Source organism: Cololabis saira, chromosome 5 (genome assembly GCF_033807715.1).
Source record: "Cololabis saira isolate AMF1-May2022 chromosome 5, fColSai1.1, whole genome shotgun sequence".
NCBI lineage: Eukaryota > Metazoa > Chordata > Actinopteri > Beloniformes > Belonidae > Cololabis > Cololabis saira.
In genome coordinates this window covers 8,877,893-8,897,122 of record NC_084591.1, presented here as the reverse complement: position 1 = coordinate 8,897,122, position 19,230 = coordinate 8,877,893, and the positions used below count along the sequence as shown (strand labels likewise).

Sequence of the window (19,230 nt, the reverse complement as noted above, 5' to 3'; positions counted from 1 at the left end):
TCTGATGTTTTGCAATGCGACCTCAGAGTGAACAGCCAGGTCGGAATTAATGCGACTTTGACGTCACTTGAGAGCGACCGTTGTCATAATACTGCGCTGGCGGGGGCGGGAGTCACTCGGAAGCGATCGGAAAAGGTCAAGACAAACATGATATATACCAAATATATACAATAATATAATATACCGTATTTTCTGGACTATAAGCTGCACCTGCATATAAGCCGCATCCGCTCTATTTTAAAAAAAATAATAAAAAAAAAATATACAAGCCGCATCCGCTCTATTTAAAAAAAAAAAACATATGCAAGCCGCAGATATTTATGTTGTTAGATTAGATATTTACTACATGTACAGAAGGATTTTGAACTGTAAATGATGTACATGTTTGTACCTAAATAGATCCTTTCCTAACAGTGTCTTTTAACACGGCAGCAACTTTGCTGATTAAAACGAGACAGAACCAAGAGAAAATAACCAGTATTTATTTATCTATTTATCTGTTTGAAATTTGCTTCTACTTCTATCTGCTAAAGAAGAAGTAGCGTATTCTTCTTTGCATTTATTTTGTCTTAGTTTAGATTTTAATTCCAGTTAGAGCGCCCCGAGCGGTGGAAGAAAAATCCACAGAATAGCTGCACCTTTGTATAAGCCGCACGGTTGAAAACCTATGAAAAAAGTAATGGCTTATAGTCAAGAAAATACGTACATACAAAATATCCCCATGTACGCTCACTTCTGTTCCTCCATGTTTACCGCCGTATGACAGCGTGCTGCGTGTGGCGTCTTTGTTATTGTTCCTCTGCGCATGCGGGTCAGTTCAGGCCGCGATGCGTTCACACTCCAGTCTGATATAGGACACATTTTAAAAGATAATGTGAACAGCCACACGAAAAAATCGGATATGGGAAAAAAATCGGAATTGAGCATTAAGGCCTGCAGTGTGAACGTAGTCTTAGAGACCTGGAATGGTTGCTGTTTGTGTCTCTGCCTTTTCTCCTTGCTGTTTGTTTGTTTTCTCTCTTGCAGATTCCAATGGCTTGTGTGCCTGTTGTGTGTTTTCCTGTGTTTCTCCCATTTCAGACTTGCAGCTGATGCAGAGATTATGAAACTGGGGGATTCTATTGAGTGTGAATTTTGAACCAACGAGGAGGACCTCAGTTTCATCACTGTTGCGTTTGAGAAAATTGGTGGAGGTGGCTTTAGAGGACAGCTAGAGCTGGGTGTCATCAGCGTAACAATGGAAATGGATGTTGTATTTTCTGAAAATGTGACCAAGAGGAAGGAGATAGATGATAAATAGGATGGGACCAGGTCTGAAAGTATCATCATCAAGACTGAAACACAGTGAGAGAAGCCTGCTGCTCCAAAACCCACCGTAAAACGGCCAGATGACAGTTTGTAACTGCAAAAAGAGACAAATAACTATTCGGAAACGGGTCCGGTGGCCCCATTTTTTTTGGAGGATAAAAGGGGGGCGCTTGCCGGCCTCATAAAACCCTTCCAACCAGTTCTGTCTGGAGGGATGAACCACAATTCCAGTAAAAGGTGTTAAAAGAACTATGAAGTGGCGTAGAGTCAGAACTCAGTCCTTATCTCTGAGAAGTGGCCGTTATCTGCAGCTGGGCGGCGTGGAACCATTTCACAATGCTTGATCAGGACGTTCCCTACCTAACCGTTATTTTCCAGTGGGCCAGCGCCGCGGCGTGGGAACCGTCCACCTGCCGCTGGCCGGTGGACAGGAGACTACAAGAGGCCGAGTCTGGGTCAGAACGCTTCACAAGGTGGACAGGATGAGGTCTGTTTGGTTGCTGTTGGTGTTCGCGGCTCTTGCCGCCGCCGAGACGCTTTTCTCTGGGTGAGTTTTCACTCTTCTTCTTTTTAGCTCCAGTGTCATTATCAGAGGTGGGTAGTAACGAGTTACATTTACTCCGTTACATTTACTTGAGTACGTTTTGGGAAATTTTGTACTTTTAGGAGTAGTTTTGAACCACTATACTTTTTACTTTTACTTGAGTAGATTTGTGAAGAAGAAACTGTTACTCTTACTCCGCTACATTAGGCTACGTTGAGCTGTTACTTTTCTTTTATCCCTTTTATCCACGTACGCGTCAATCTCGTGACATTACTGGGTGATTCTTTGGAAAAAATGTTTGTTTTTGCATGTTTTGTCACATTTACACAGACTCAAACACACACAAATATGAGTTCATGTTTGTTCTAGTTCTGCCTGGTTAAAAAAGAAAAGTACAAAGGCTTGAAATTTTGTGCTACTTGTGCTTAATTAATTTTTTTATTTTGTTATTTTATTTATTTTGTTATTTATTAAAGCACTTGCATTTACTTTAAGATTATTTTAGTTTAAGCTATCTTTTATTTTTTATTAATTTTAATTTATTTTATTTATTTAATTTGCCTGAAGATGATTTTTTTGTACTTTTGTCTGTTTGAATAGTTGTGTTAAAAAAATAAATCAGATGTTACTCAACAGTTACTCAGTACTTGAGTAGTTTTTTCACCAAGTACTTTTTTACTTTTACTCAAGTAATTATTTGGATGACTACTTTTTACTTCTACTTGAGTCATATTATTCTGAAGTAACAGTACTTTTACTTGAGTACAATTTTTGGCTACTCTACCCACCTCTGGTCATTATCGACGGCTGTGTCGGATACAGATAAATAAAGATAAATAAGTCAGAAATCGGAAAAAAAGATTATTTGATGAACAACAAATGAATTTGGGCAATATTAAGTGCCCCCATGATTCAGTATTCACTAGATCCAGTTCCTTGAAGTCTGCCCGGGTAAATGGGGAGATTTGGGGTCAGGAAGGTCCGATGTTGAGAAAATAATAGAACGTGAGGATCTATAGTCTTGGTTCTGGAGTTACGGAGGGATTGTAGTCTCTTTTATCGAGGTTTATGGTTATTTGGCTTCAGCACAACCTTCTGCTGAAGTCCTGCCTCAGCGTCTCAGTCTGGACTTTGGCAGGACCTCAGCATCTGAGTGCTTCACGCTTGTTTCTCACGGATAGACTCCAGATAGCCTGGAAATGGTTGTAGAACCGGTTCCAGAGCTCAGTGCTGATGTCTTGCCCTCTTGGCGCTGTACCATGTTTGGGGACTGAGGTTGTTCTCTCTCAGCGATCAGGTTCTCAGGATCAATGTGGAGACAGAAGAACAGATCCAACAACTGCAGGGTCTGGAGAAGAAAGAGGAGTGGGAGGTCTGCACACACACATACACACACACACACACACACACACACACACACACACACACACACACACACACACACACACACACACTAGGGGTGTAACAATATATCGTGCCACGAAATTTCGCGATACTGTCCCGAAACTGAAGATGCATAATGCAAACCTGACATTTACTTTTAGTTCAGTTTGTGGAAAATGGTTGGCCTGGCTTTCTCTTTAAAACTTAAACAGTTATAACGCATTACAAACTGTAACAATAGGGCAAACACACAGTATTGTTTTGTATTTTGTGTCTTTCAAATAAAAGACCATTTTTTCCAGTCATATGTTCCTCATTCAAGGTTGTTAAAAAAATACTGCTATAATAGACGTCGGAACTAGGGGTGCGGGGGGTGCGGCCGCACCCCCTCCCATCCGCCCCCCCCCCATCAGCCTCCCTACCCACAGCATTATGCTTAAAAAATAAAAATAAAGAATCTGAATTTAAACTGAATTTGTCTGACTTACTACATTTATCTCATAATGCACAGATCTAGGCTATGTGACATGCAGCCTGGCATAGGCTACTGTACGGAGCCAGGCTTCATCTGACAGCTCAGTGTGACGTAGGCTAAATAAGGTGTCATCCTGTTGCAGTGAGTTGAGTCGCTGGCAAAGAAGTTTCGCAGCTTCCACTGATTTTTTTTAAAACCGCTGCGTTTTGATCAGGAGGGACTCCGCATAGCTGCAGGGCGAGAGCAGGCAGTCCTTGAGGCAGCCCAAGGGAAACAGGTTGATGTGGGTTCCCCGGAACTGAGCCCCTTCTCACGAGAGCAGCTAAGCATTGAGCTGGACATACTGAGGGACGTGTGTAGGGGGCGAGAAGTTATCACCATTCAGGATGTTGTGTCCATCCTGCACACCTTGCAGCCCCAAACCCGCTCCATGCTGTCGGAGGTGGAGAAGCTCATAAAGCTCTGTCTGGCCCTGCCCATATCTGTCGCGGCATCCGAGCGCTCTTTCTCTGCCTTGCGCAGATTGAAAACCTGGCTGCGCAAAAATGAAGCAGGAAAGACTCACGCATTTGGCCATTATGAATGCGCATAGTGACCTTATTGATGAATGCGATGTTTCGGCCCTGCTTGAAGAATTCATCAGCAGGTCAACTGAGAGAAGGTCCACTTTTGGAAAAGTGTGAAAGCCCTTTGGAGCGCAAACTGTTCTTTTTCTGAATGCTGTTTTTATAGCCTAGTGTTATGTGTCTTAATAAAGGCTTGATTTATTCATTCATTTATTTCGTTTCATTTTCTTAACAATTAAGATGCTGCATTATAGTTCGTTAATCATTGATACTGTAAGTGTGCGTCTCTTCTCCGACCCTCCCAAAAAAAATCCCGCCCCCCCTCTCAGAAAATAGTTCCGACGTCCATGATCGTGACCACAATATCGTGTATCGTACCGTATCGTGAGATTAGTGTATCGTTACACCCCTAATATACACACACTTTCGTACACACATACACACAGACACATACGTAGCCTATAGATACCCCCACACACACACACACTAATTCACACACACACAAGCACACACACACACACACACATACACACACTCACCCACACCTGTGTGTTGTTGTGAGTTTCCCGGTGCATTGTGGGATGTCTGTGTTGTTGTGAGTTTCCTGGTGCATTGTGGGATGTCTCTCCCCCAGCTGGATTTCTGGCTCCACCCCGTCTCCACCGACGTGCCCGTTGATGTTCGAGTCCCGGCGTCCCACCTGGCCGCCGTGAAGCAGCACCTGGACGCCAGCGGCATCACCTTCACCGTGATGATCCAGGACGTGCAGGTGGGCCACGCCCCTCACGCCCCGTCCAGGGGAGAGAATGCATTTTGGGAATTAAGTGATGCTACAAATCAGAATCAGAATCAGGTTTATTGGCCAAGTCAGATCAAACAAGACGGGGAATTTGACTCGGTTATTTTCGCTCATTGTACAGTAAATAGACAAATGGCAGCTCTTATGAACATATATACAATTTTTTTTTAAGTGAAAGGTGCAGCAGTATGAGGTAGACATGGTTATTGAAAGGTGCTTTGTTACAGCATATGATTGAGGTTGTTATTATTATTGTTATTATATTATTGCACAGTGATTGATTATTCTGAGACTCTCTGAGTGATGAGAGTTCATCAGAGCAACAGCTCGGGGGAAGAAACTGTCTCTGAGTCTGGAGGTTTTGGCGTACAGTGCTCATGTCAAATGTCAAAGGTCGTGCGTGTTGCGTTCAGGAACTCCTGGACGAGGAGAAAGCTGAGATGGAGGTGAACGAGCTGAGGGAGAGAAGCACCAAGAGCTTCAACTTTGGAGCGTATCATCGCGTGGAGACGGTGGGTTCCTCTGCTCTTTGATCTATTCCTCCTCTTCTCTTTACTTTTCATGTTTTTATTATGTAAAGCCTTGCCTTGTCCTGTCTTTTCCTGCCCTGCCTTGCCTTACCTTGTTTGGTCTTGCCTTGCCCGGACTAGCCTTGCTTTGCCTCGCTTTGCCTTGTTTGGACTTGCCTTGGCCTGCCTTGCCTGGACTTGCCTTGTCTTCCCCTGTCTTGCCTTGCCTTGCCTTGCCTTGTTTGGTCTTGCCTTGCTTTGGCTTGCCTTGTTTGGTCTTGCCTTGGCCTGCCTTGCCTGGACTTGCCTTGCCCATCCTTGCCTTGTCTTCCCCTGCCTTGCCTTGCTTTGCCTTGTTTGTTCTTGCCCTGCCTTGCCTTGCCCTGCCCATCTTTGCCTTGTTTATATTGCCTTGTCTTCCCCTGCCTTGCCTTTCTTTGCCTTGTTTTGGCTTGCCTTGTCTTTCCTTACCTTGCCTTGCCTTGGCCTGCCTTGCCTGGACTTGCCTTGCCCATCCTTGCCTTGTCTTCCCCTACCTTGCCTTGCTTTGCCTTGTTTGTTCTTGCCCTGCCTTGCCTTGCCCTGCCCATCTTTGCCTTGTTTATATTGCCTTGGCTTGCCCTGTCTTTCCTTACCTTACCTTGCCCTGCCTTGCTTTGCCTTGCTTTGCCTTGCCTTGTTTGGTATTGCCTTGTCTTCACCTGCCTTGCCTTTCTTAGCCTTGTTTAGTCTTGCCCTCCTTGCCTTTCCATTGCCTTACTTTGACTTGTTTGGCCTTGCCTTGCCCGATCCATCCTGGTCACTTGGTCTGCTCTTCTAGCCCCGCCTCCCGTCTGACCTCATGTGTGAACCTGTCCATCACCATGGCAACGAGCAGGGGCTCTGAGTCGGTCTCTGATGCGGTCTCACGTCCACCTGAAACCCTGTCATGGTGCCCTTTTTTTTTTACCTCTCCAGACTTCCTCCTGCAAAACCTCCATCCCTCCTTCATCCCTCCTTCTGCCTCCTCTGAACATCAACTCCCACCCTCCCTCCTGTATTTCTTCATCCCCCATCTCTCGGCATGAAACCATCTTGCTGCTCAGAACCTGCCAACACCTGTTCTTCTTAGGCCCCGTTTACACGGAGCAAAAACTGAGGCGTTTTCATGCGTTTTGGCCGTTCGTTTACACGAAAACGGAGCTCAAAGTCACCAAAAACGATCATTTCTGAAAACTCCGGCCAAAGTGGAGATTTTCAAAAACTCTGTTTTCACGTTTGCGTCTAAACAGAGGGAAACGGAGATTTAGGCTTCAGAACGTCACATTATGCAACAGAAATGTCACCAGCGTCATTTGTGCGACCTGTGTTTACAATTTGTTTGGCCACCGTCAATATTTTCTTGTATTTTATCTGTTTTATATTCTAAAGTCACACTTAAAAGTAACTCCACTTCTCTGTCACTCCAAACGAAACACTCTCGTTCCGTCTTGGAAGTAACTGGCAGTCCAGGCTGATTTATGGTTCCGCGTTACACCAACACAGAGCCTACGGCGTAGGGTACGCGGCGACGCGCACCGTACGCCGTAGACTACGCCGTCGATTTAATGCGGAACCATATTATTCAGGCTTCACATGTGTCATTTGTTGACGTTTTTTTCCAGGACTCTGATTGGCTAGCATGACTTTATCTTCTCGTTACACTGCCCCCTGCAGGTTTGGATGCTCATAGCACCTTAACAGCATATTTATGCGGGTTCGTGTAAACGAAGAGATTTTGAAAACGATCTCGTGTAAACGATGGAATTTTTCAAAACGTAGAGGGGGAAATATCCATTTTTGTAAATACCCGGCTATGTGTAAATGGGGCCTAAGATCTCTAGTGATTCTCAGTCTTCAGCTAAATAACTCCGTCGGAGCACCACCTCTGGACACCCTTTACTCCTGAAAACTGATGCACCTTTCCCTCTATTCCTCTGGCACCATTTCCCTTTCCAAGCTGTTCCTTAGCCACGTAGCTAACACTTGCCCCGTCTTGAAACAGATCTACAGCTGGATGGACACGCTGGTGGCTCAGTACCCCAAACTGATCACCAAGCAGGAGATCGGCCGGTCCTACGAGAACCGGCCCATGTACGTGCTGAAGGTGAGACGCCGGAGGGGGGGCTGGGTTTGAACGTAAACGGCTTTCTACCTGTGAACCAAATCCAATGTCTGCTTTGGTCCAAACTGCAGAAATTTTGCAACAATGGGAACCTGCTGGTCGAGATGAAACCTAGCATCCCTGTCTGTTTCTTTTTTAACTACCTTATTTCACGCACTATAAGGCACTTATAACCCTTAATTGAGCCTTTGTCAGCCTTCTGATTGGTCCCTGACTGACCAATCAGAAGAATCATTCTCCGCTGCTTCATCCGGTTTATCCGGTTGGACCAAACAGCCGTCTCTCTCAGTCACATCAGTGGAAAATCCTCGGTTTTAAATCATACAAATCAATTTAAATCACTGGATTATTTTTTTTAAACTTTGTATTAGTAAAAGAAACACTTGTAGTGTCGTGAGGGTGCAGCGTATTTTTATCCCCAAACTGGCAGAAATCCAATCTGCACGGCCAAAACAAAGTCGGCTCGGCAGCAGCTACAACCCATAGTTACGACCACGAAAACATTTTGTCTATTTATCTTAAAATGGGTAAGCGGTGTGTAAAAGTTGTAAAAGTGACACCAACTACTCAGACAGAACCTCAGGAATACATTTCATCCCAAAACTTAACTTAAATTAATAAAAGAAAAAAAATCCCCCACTTAACTGTTCTGATTGTTAAGAATGTTTTATATGTGGATTTTCTAATGATGATTTAATTCCAAAGATTTGTATTTTATTTTGCAGATTATTTAGGTGAATAACCTCTTATTATTATCCATTTTTTCATTTTAGTTAAGAAATGAATACTGAGAAAATTAGTAGTACGACGCTTACCTCCTCCATTTTTTATCGGTGGATTTGTGGAAGACAAGTTATTTAAAATGTGAAAGTATTTTTCTGTTTTAGTTACAACTGAATGATATTCTGTAGGGAAGAGTAGTTTTTTTTATTGTGCACTTCAAGAAAAAAGGTCAAAATGTCGAGAAAAAAGTCAAAATGGCGAAATTAATGTTTAAATACAATTTCAAGAATAAAGTCGAAATTTCGCCTTTTTTCTCAACATTTCGACTTTTTTCTCGAAATTGTACTTCAACATTATTCTCCACATTTCCAATTTTTTCTTGACATTTCGACTTTTTTCTCGAAGTGCGTAATGAAAAAAAAATCTTTATTTTTGTCCTGCCTGGCCCTAATACTCTTCCGTAATTCTGAGTTATTGTAAACGAGTTGAAAAAAGTTACCAGACTGTTTTAACCCTTGTGTATGAAAATAGACCCGTTCATTGATGTTGCGTCTGATGGTTCACAAAATACGGTACATAAAATAACTCTTAAATAAGCTTGTCACAGCTGTATTGATGCACTAACGATGTGTTCAGTTCAGCACCGGTGGCACCAACCGACCCGCCATCTGGATGGACACCGGGATCCACGCCAGGGAGTGGGTTTCCCAGGCGACGGGGGTGTGGACGGCCAACAAGGTACGGAATCTCAATCAGACGTAGGTTTAGACGTCCGAACGTCCGGTTTTAGCGTTTCCGTGCTTCTCTCCCGTAGCTGGCGTCGGAGTACGGCAGCGACGCCTCGGTGACCTCCCTGCTGGACAACATGGACGTGTTCATGCTGCTCCTGGCCAACCCCGACGGCTACGCCTTCACCCACGCCGGGGTACGGCACCAACACCCACGTCTGAACCTCACATTCTGCTTCAGCAATGCTATATTCAAGTGAAAAGTTATTACCCTCTCTTTTTTTTTTTACTTTATTTTCTGTATGCACATAATGGGTGACAATTGACAAAAAAACAAGAACAAAAGCAATAACGCATCCTGAGATTGGGTCATACGTGTCAAGCATAAATGGTTCTTGCATATATACAGTACAATGCACTTATACATTGGTGGTTCAGTATTCAAACAGCAGCATAGAGATAGAAGCAATTAACATAAGAATAATGGTTAGTTAAATGAAATGTAACTCGTTAAGGATCTTAGGGTAGGTAGTCACTAACTGGAGCCCATCTTCTCATAAAAGTAGGTATAAGCTGTAACTGGGCAGTCATAAATTCCATCTGGTATACAGGTTTTTACGGAAGAGTATTAGGGCCAGGCAGGAGAAAAATAAAAATAATATTGGAGAGGAGAAAGATTTTTTTTCATTATGCACTTCGAGAAAAAAGTCGAAATGTCGAGATAAATGTTGAAGTACAATTTCGAGAAAAAAGTTGAAATGTCGAGAAAAAAGTCGAAAATGTTGGGAAAAAAGTCAAAATTTCGTGAATAAAGTTGAAATTTTGAGAAAAAAGGCGAAATTTTGACTTTTTTCTCGAAACTGTATTTCAACATTAATCTCGACATTTCGACTTTTTTCTCGACATTTCAACTTTTTTCTTGACATTTCGACTTTTTTCTCGAAATTGTATTTCAACATTAATCTCGACATTTCAACTTTTTTCTCGACATTACGACTTTTTGCTCGAAACTGTATTTTAACATTAATCTGGACATTTCAACTTTTTTCCCTCGACATTTCGACTTTGCACAATAAAAAAAAAATCTTCCCCTCTCAAATATTCTTTCTCCTGCCTGGCCCTAATACTCTTCCGTAGGTTTTACCCTCTGCAGCCATTGAGCAATTGTAGGGGGGGTCAGGTTTCATCCAGTTAACAGTAATCATTTTTCTTGCAATGACTAATAGTACATGCAATAAATAACACTGATCTGTCACATTACCCTCTCTTTTAATCCTGTTTTTATTTTCCTGATACAGAACCGCATGTGGCGCAAGACCCGGTCCATGGTTTCGGGCTCCATGTGCCGCGGCGTGGATCCCAACCGGAACTGGGACGCCGGCTTTGCTGGTCAGTCTGTGAACACGTGATCTGAGCTGTTGATTAATGCGGGCGTCACTGGGGGCCCCAATGGAGTCTGAAAGGACCAATCAGGGCTGCCTTTTATTTATTTTTTTTGAATGAATGAATGAATTAATTAATTCATTCATTTTTATTTCGAACATGTATATAAAATGAAAGTAAAAATAATAATGAAAAGATAAACATTTACATCTTCATATAAACATATGTTCGAAAAAAAGGAGTAGGAAGAAGTGTACACTTTTTCCTAGTTCCTACCCTTTTATAACACTATGGCTTTACATTATTGCTATTACAGTATTATATCTACACAATATCCATATAAATATAATCTATATAAATACTCTGTAAACATGCCTATCATTACATATTATCCATATAAGTATATAGACAATATAAATATTACATAAATGCTATCAATATCTAGAAAATACAACTATTATATACATCTATATAAATATACACTATATAAACTACATAAATATCTCTATAAATATATATGTGCTACATACCCAATAAATATATAACATACATTACATAATTTCAACTATCCTTCTCAACAGATAATATATACCACATAAATATCTAAACATCTTATTACATTTTAAATAAATTAATAAATAAAAATGAAGACAGATGACAGATCAGGTGTGTAGAAAGTTGGTGAGTGGCGACCAGATGGAAAGTGCATTTTCCCATTGTTCTATGTTCATTTTTTTCTTGTAAATGTAAAATGTAAATGTACTTTATTTCTATAGCCCTTTACAGCCACCTCTAGGTGAGCCAAAGTGCTTTACAGAATAAGACATACAGAAATACAATATACAATCATAAGACAGAGCCAAAAATAAATAGAATAAAAGAAAAAAAGTAAAAAGTGTCACCACACTACTGGGTATTAAAAGCCATTCTAAATAAATAGGTTTTAAGCCTTGGTTTAAAAAGGCCCAGTTCAGAGATAGTGCCTAAGTTTGCTTGTATTTCCAGTTCATGAGGATAGTTTTCTTGGCGATAGTTAGGGCTACAAGGATTCATTTATTGTTTGAATTTGTCAGATTTATTGGAGATAAGGGGATGTGGCAGTGACTTAGTGACCTCAGACCAAATGGTTGGATGTAAATGTCTGGTTGTTTTATGGTGCAGTTAGTACATACTTCAGATGAGAATCCCATTTTAAACATTTTCTGTCCTGTGAAGTATTTTGTATTGTATTAACTGTAGGTTTGCGTTTTTTTGTCATGAGATACATGTTTTGACAGATTTGATTCCAGAAGTTGGCATCATGGTCTTGTTCCCATTTTATTTTCGGTATAGAGAGTGTTTTGTCTGAATGTGAGATAATTCTGTATATTTTGAGAGAAGCTTTTTTGTTGATTTAATGTAAATTTAAATGTGAATGTACTTTATTTATATAGCCCTTTATAGCCACCCCTAGGTGAGCCAAAGTGCTTTACAGAATAAAACATACACAAATACAACATACAATCATAAGACAGAGCAAAAAAAAAATAAAAAATGGAATAAAAAAAGAATAAAAGAGTAAAAAGTGTCACCACTCTACTGGGTATTAAAAGCCATTCTAAATAAATATGTTTTAAGCCTTGGTTTAAAAAGGCCCAGGTCAGAGATAGTGTGTAAGTTGCAGGGGAGCTTGTTAATGTTAATTAAATCTGAGCATGATGAGAGAAGATTCAGGTTAATGGTTTGTCTGTCAAATCAAGCTTGAATTGTTGATTTAAGTTGTCGGTATTAAACAAATTGATTTCTCCTGATGCCAAACTCCTGGACCAGCTGAGTGAATGAAACTAGTGAGTTATTGTGAATGTTGATCCTTTTTTTGACCATGTGTGAAGGTGAATTGGTTTCTTGTTACTGAGAAAGTCGGGGTTAAAAGCTCTGTTTGGTGAATCGTATTTACCCCAATGATGACCCCACGCTTGTGTCCAGGGCCCGGGGCCAGCAGTAACCCCTGCTCCGAGTCCTACCACGGCCCGTCTGCCCACTCCGAGGTGGAGGTGAAGAACGTGGTGCAGCTGATCAAGAGCCACGGAAACTTCAAGTCCTTCATCTCCGTCCACGCCTACTCCCAGCTGCTCATGTACCCCTACGGATACACCTGCCGCGACGTGCCCCACGCGGCCGAGCTGGTAAGGAAGTGGAGATGCCCTCACATCTCCATCCACCCATCCAACCACGTCTTATTTTTAAACTTTATTTTTCAATTTTCAGCCAGTAGTAGAAAAACAACAGGTATACAACAATACAAGAAAACAGGGGGGGGCAGTACTGTCTTATATAATAAGGCCATTTTGTCCATCTTGCTAAATACATCTCTGTTTTACGGAAGAGTATTAGGGCCAGCCAGGAGAAAAATAATATTTTAGAAGAGAAAGATTTTTTTTTCATTATGCATTTCGAGAAAAAAAATGGAAATGTTGTGAAAAAAGTCGAAATGTCGAGAAAAAAGTTGAAATGCCGAGATTAATGTTGAAATACAATTTCAAGAAAAAAGTCAAAATTTAATGAATAAAGTTGAAAAAGGCGACATTTCAACTTTTTTCTCGAAATTGTATTTCTTTTTTGAAATTCTCTTTTCATTTAGAACAGCAGTATTCCATCTTACACATTTATACATTCAATCTTTAAACTTAAATGATTCTGTCCCTACTGTCTTCCAGGCATTTTTTATGAACAGTAATTGGAAACACTAACAGAAAGATAAAAAAAATAAATAAATAAAATAAAATAGAATAAAAAACAAAAAACCAGGGAGCGCACCCATGTTTACAGTCATTACATCACATAAAAAAATAGTTTACATGAAATCAGATGTGATTGGTTTCACATACTCAGTCCATTTGGACCAGATCTTATAAAAGTTTTCTTTCTCAACCTTGAGGGAGGAAGAGATCTTCTCCATAACATAGATCTGGTAGATGATCCCAATCCAGTCGTCGATAGTGGGTGTTCTACTTTTAACCATTTCCTTGTAACACATTTCTTACTGGCTGCCAACAGTATAGTCAGCAGTTTTTTGTCTTTTCCATTCCACGTTTCAAAAATTATGTCTCCCAAAAATAACGTTTCACAATTCAATGGCATGTTCACATTAAATATATTTTCCACATGCATTTGTATCTCCTTCCAAAAAGGTCTTATAGCTTGGCAGTCCCAAAAAATATGGAAGTGGTTAGCTCCTTGAGACCCACATAGTCTCCAACAGGCATCCCCGCTGCCCCGATTTCTTTTTTGAATGGGTATGATAAAAAATCTTGTTATACTTTTCCAGCAGAACTCCCTCCAACTATTTGACCCGGTTGAGATTCATTGTAGTCGAAATTGTATTTCAACATTAATCTCGACATTTCGACTTTTTTCTCGAAGTGCACAATAAAAAAAAAAATCTTCCCCAGTCAAATATTTTTTCTCCTGCCTGGCCCTAATACTCTTCCGTACGTTTTTATTCGTCTACGATATTGCATTATATATTTAATTATCGTTATCGTCGCATGACCAGCATTTTTGTTGCGTCTCGTCTCGTTTTCCTCAGGTGATAAAGGTTCGTTGAAGACGATATTTAGTCAGAATTTTCGTTGACGAAAGCAACTTTACCTAGTAGCCTTGAAGCTTTAGAGGTCGTCTCTTCCTTTAACCCTTTTTTAGTTTATTATTGTTGGTTAGATCAAACCTGGTTGACGTTTGGACCTTCTGCATTCCTGCAGGATTCTGTTGGCAGAGCAGCCGTCCAGAAGCTCACGTCCCTCTACGGCACCCGGTACCGCGTTGGGAGCATCTGCAAGGTCATCTGTAAGTGGCTGTTGCCCGTACTTGTTAATGTCAGAGGTTGACTGAAATTCTGAAGCGTTTTTACATCCTCCTCTCCTCTCAGACCAAGCCAGCGGTGGCAGCATCGACTGGTCCTACAACTTGGGCATCAAATACTCCTATGCTTTTGAGCTGAGGGACACCGGTCGCTATGGTTTCGTGCTGCCAGCGCAGCAGATCATCCCCACCGCCTCGGAGACCTGGCTGGCCCTGAAGCACATCATGGAGTACGTCCGGGACCATCCTTACTGATGGCTGCGCAATCCTGGATGAAGGATACGGTTCAAAACCAATTAACTTAGCTTGTATGATCAATAAAGACATGAAACCATGTTTATGTATTTTTTTCTGCATTTTAGCATTAAATTATTACACGTTTGAATGAGAGCACATTGAATGAATTTATCCTTAAAATATGAATGGCTACGGTTACATGATGTTTTTTAATTCGGAATAATTAATTCAGGATTAAAAAACATCATAGGTTTCGAGATGAAATGTGTTTCTGTGATTCTCTCTTTTCCAGTGCCCCGAACACACCGCTTAACCACTTTAAGATAAATAAATAAAAGCGTTTGTGGTTGTAGCTATGGGATGTACGGATCGGATTTCTGCCAATTATTACGGAATACATTTCAGCAGTGGGCGGCAGATTTAAAATACTGGACGAGACGACGACTTCACACTACATTACCCACAATGCAGTGCACACACTAGCCCAGGGATCAGCAACCCAAAATGTTGAAAGAGCCATATTGGACCAAAAACACAAAAAACAAATATGTTTGGAGCCGCAAAAAATGAAAAGTCTTGTATCAGCCTTAGAATGAAGACAACACATGCTACATGTATCTATATTAGTTATAACTGGGGGAAGATTTTTTTTTTCATTATGCACTTCGAGAAAAAAGTTGAAATGTCGAGAAAAAAGTCGAAATTTCAAGAAAAAAGTTGAAATGTCAAGATTAAAAAGGAAAGGAAAAAGAAAGACAAGAAGAGCCAAAAAATGAAAAAAGAGAAAGAAAAAAAGGGAAAAGAAGAAAAAAGGAAAAAAAAAGAAAAAAAAGAAGAAAAAAAGGAAAAAAAAAAGTCAAACATTTATGAAAAAGCTCCAGGAGCCACTAGGGCGGCGCTAAAGAGCCCTGAAGCAGTGGCGCCACCAAGGGGTGGCCAGGGGTGGCCATGCCCCCCTCACAAATTTGCTGGCCACCCCACTTTCCTCAATAAAACAAAAAAACACTTGCCGGTCACATAGATTCTATCGTCAGTTATGCGTTTCATCCCAAATCATTTGGGCAAAATGCAAATCAGTCAGTGTTTCTATAAGTATTTCTGAGCCTAATAATAAAAAAACTATATAAATAAATATTAAAAAAATAAAGAAAGAAAGAAAAAGAAAAAATATTAAAAAAGAAAAAGAAAAAATAAATACATTTATATATATTAATACAATAAATATATATGATATATTAAAATGTACTGTATATGATCTATATTATATATATTAAAAAAATAATATATACATATATATATATATATATATATATATATATATATATATATATATATATATATATATATATATATATATATATATATATATATATATATGCCTTAGGTTGTTACCAACATTGTATTAACCATTAATATATATGCAGACAAGTTAGAAAGTAAAAAAAAAAAAAAGTATTTCTGAGCCTGTATACTACAACAGTATAATAAAATCCTGTGATGATGGATTTTAGTTTTGGTTCCACCCCAAGAATTGAAGTTGCCCCATCTGGCCCCCCCTAGGAAACAGTTTTGGAGGTGCCCCTGCCCTGAGGACCAGGGTTGAAGTCAGACCACTGGTATACAGTGAACAGTTTTAGGATGGGGGGGCGTTTCATTCGTACTTCTCACCTAAAAATATTGAAATGAACTGAATTTGAACTAGTTCAAAATGAAAATGGTGAACTATGAACGTGAACTGTTCATTTTTAAAATATGTGAACTGAACTTTGAACTAGTTCATGAGAAGTATGAACTTGCACAACACTGGTCAGACCTCATCTTTCAGCTGGTATCAGTACCAGGCTCTGTTCTCCGGTCCCGCCACCAGGTGGCGCCAGAGTAGCGTCGAAGGCTCCGCGGCGCCTCCGACGCTCCAGACTCGGAACCGGACTTTCCCCCACGAACAAAACCCACTTTCCTCGGATCCTCTCTAAATGTTTTAGTTAGAAAAAAAACAGGAAAAATAACCAAATTCAGAAATCTTAAAAAAGCAGAAGATAAAGACTTATTTAATTAGAAATTTGTGACAATTTTGAGACTTTCAGTCCAAGTCGATCAAAGAAGAAGATTAGATTAGATTAGATTATTTATTTATTGTACCCTTGGGTAAATGTGGTTTACATTGAGTGATTCCTTTCGTATTATACATACAATCCAAAACCATACACTCAACAACACAGGACAAGATAAAATGACGACAGGGCTTTGGCTAAAAGAACAAAAAAGACGGCCCCAAGATAAGAAGCAAGATAAGTTAAAACATCAGTAGATAAAAAAAACACTAAAATATTCAAACCAAGCCAAAGGATAAAAAAATGTGCCTTTTCATAAAAGCAAGATAAAGGAAACAATACAAAACATAAATACAAGGTTATGTTGCAGTTTCTCTCACTTGTTAATAGCACTGATGGCTGCTGGTACAAAGCTGTAACGTTTGGTTTTGCAAGTAGGTACCATGAACCTCCGAAGAATAAAAAGAGGAAGAAAAAAGTTGAACCGAAGCGCAGAAGAGAGGAGAAGAAGAAGCGGCGGAGACAGTTTAGTACACATGCGGCTCTTTAGCGCCGCCCTAGTGGCTCCCTAGAGATTTTTCAAAAATGTTTGAAAATGGAAATAGATGGGGAAAGGAAATATATTTTTTGGTTTAATATGTTTTCTGTAGGAGGACAAACATGACACAAACATTCTTAACGTTTTCCAATGCTGTAAAAATGTGTAGAATAAACTGTTAAATTTCAACATTTCTGTTAACGAAAATTTGCGTCGGAGCCACACGTTTCTACCAGCAGGGTGGCGCCAGGCAGGTGGCTGTTGGAAAAAAGCCGGCCAAAGGGATTGTTTCCAAAGGGAAAAAGAGAAAAATAACTGAGGAGAAAGACGATTCAACGTTTCTTGGACCGAATCATTTGCATTAATTGCTTGAATGTTAATAATATAACTAATGTATTTATTTATTTATTTATTTCAGATCCCCATTAGTTGCTGCCTCAGCAGCAACTATTCTTCCTGGGGTCCAACAGTACAAATATACATTTCTATAAAACTTTTACAATATAAAATGTTAGTTAAACAGAATAAAAGAAAGTAGATAATAAGTACAAAGAACAACAACTAAAAAGAAAAACAAGACAAAAAAACAAAAACAAATAAAAACTAAAGATAATAATAAGCAGAAAACAATGAAAAAAAGAAAATGAATTTTCCTAAATGAAAAAAACAAAAATGAAAAAAACAAAACAAAAAAAACAAATAACAAATAACAACCCAAAACAGATAGATTAAAGATAAATCCAAGTACAACTAAAGATAAATAAGTTCATACTAAATGAGGCAAATACAAAAACAAAAACAAAGAAACGTATTTCAATAGTAGAAAATTTAAAAATAGTGAAAATAACCGGAAACGTCACAAAACTTCAACAAAATAAAATACTAATAATTGAAGTTAATGTTAATGTAATGTTAATGTAGATACATGCAGCATGTGTTGCCTTCATTCTAAGGCTTATACAAGACTTTGAATTTTTCTGCGGCTCCAGACATATTTGTTTTTTGCTTTTTTGGTCCAATATGGCTCTTTCAACATTTTGGTTTGCCGACCCCTGCAGTAACCGTAATATTAGCAATAACCCGAATTTTGACTGCATGTAAACGTAGTCATTGTCATTTTTACTCATTTTAAATCGGATTTAATTTGAATTCTGAATTAAAGAGGAATTAAACTTCCCATGTAAACGCACTGATTACCAGGCTCAGTTCTCCGGTTCCGCCACCAGGTGGCGGCAGAGTAACGACGGAGGCTCCGCGGCGCCTCCGGACTTTCCCCCACGAACCGAACCAGCTTTCCTCGGATCCTCTCTAAATGTTTTAGTTCTCATCAAAACCAGGAAAAAATATCCACATTCCGAAATCTTAAAAAAGCAGAAGACTTATTTAATTTGAAATTCGTGCCATTTGTGAGACTTTCCGTCCGAGTCGATCAGAGAAGAATAAAAAAAAAGGAAGAAAAAAGTTGAACCAAAGATAAGATAAGATAATCCTTTATTTCTCCCTCAATGGGAGCAGCAGTACACTTAACACACACATGCAGGGGAGGGGTAAAAACAAGTAAAAAGTAAAAAATAGATATAATTACGGAATATATATACAGTACATTGCAATGGAAAAAAGTAGTGCGAAAGAAAAAAAACAGTGCAAAAAAAGCAGGTAGAATGTGTGTGAGGTAGACACAGATATTGCACATATAGTTATTGTTATTGTTATTATTGTTAGAAGAGAGGAGGAGAAGAAGCGGCGGAGACAGTTTAGTATTTTTGTGGACATGTTGACACAGACGGACAGAAAGATAAAAACCCCGGAGGGAGGGAGGGAGGAGAGGGGGAGGAGGCCGCGGAGGAGGAGGAGGAGGCCGGGGAGGAGGAGGGGTCACCCCGCCTGCGCCGCTGCGCTGCGCCGCCCGCCGGTGCCCCGCACTCGGACTGAGCTGCTCGCGGTGCCGGACGGGAACTATTACCCCCCCAAACCCCCCCCAAATCCTCCTGGAAGGTCCAGCG

At 40.1% G+C, this 19,230-nt stretch overlaps 1 protein-coding gene across 1 annotated transcript; it reads left to right on the top strand.

The window, feature by feature from the left end:
- Positions 1-1,739: 1,739 nt before the first annotated feature.
- LOC133443716 (carboxypeptidase A2-like) lies at positions 1,740-14,737 on the top strand. Its single transcript, XM_061720892.1, has 11 exons — positions 1,740-1,855; positions 3,143-3,224; positions 4,911-5,045; positions 5,489-5,587; positions 7,608-7,709; positions 9,087-9,188; positions 9,265-9,375; positions 10,477-10,567; positions 12,527-12,726; positions 14,302-14,386; positions 14,469-14,737. Exons 1-11 carry the CDS (start codon positions 1,791-1,793, stop codon positions 14,654-14,656), a joined length of 1,260 nt encoding a protein of 419 aa, XP_061576876.1. The 5' UTR covers positions 1,740-1,790; the 3' UTR covers positions 14,657-14,737.
- Positions 14,738-19,230: the final 4,493 nt, after the last annotated feature.

Coding starts and splice junctions, on each gene's coding strand:
- LOC133443716 (XM_061720892.1), top strand. CDS start 1,791: ATGAGGTCTGTTTGGTTGCTGTTGGTGTTCGCGGCTCTTGCCGCCGCC. Junction 1,856..3,142: donor GCCGAGACGCTTTTCTCTGG/GTGAGTTTTCAC, acceptor GTTCTCTCTCAG/CGATCAGGTTCTCAGGATCA. Junction 5,046..5,488: donor TGATGATCCAGGACGTGCAG/GTGGGCCACGCC, acceptor TGTTGCGTTCAG/GAACTCCTGGACGAGGAGAA.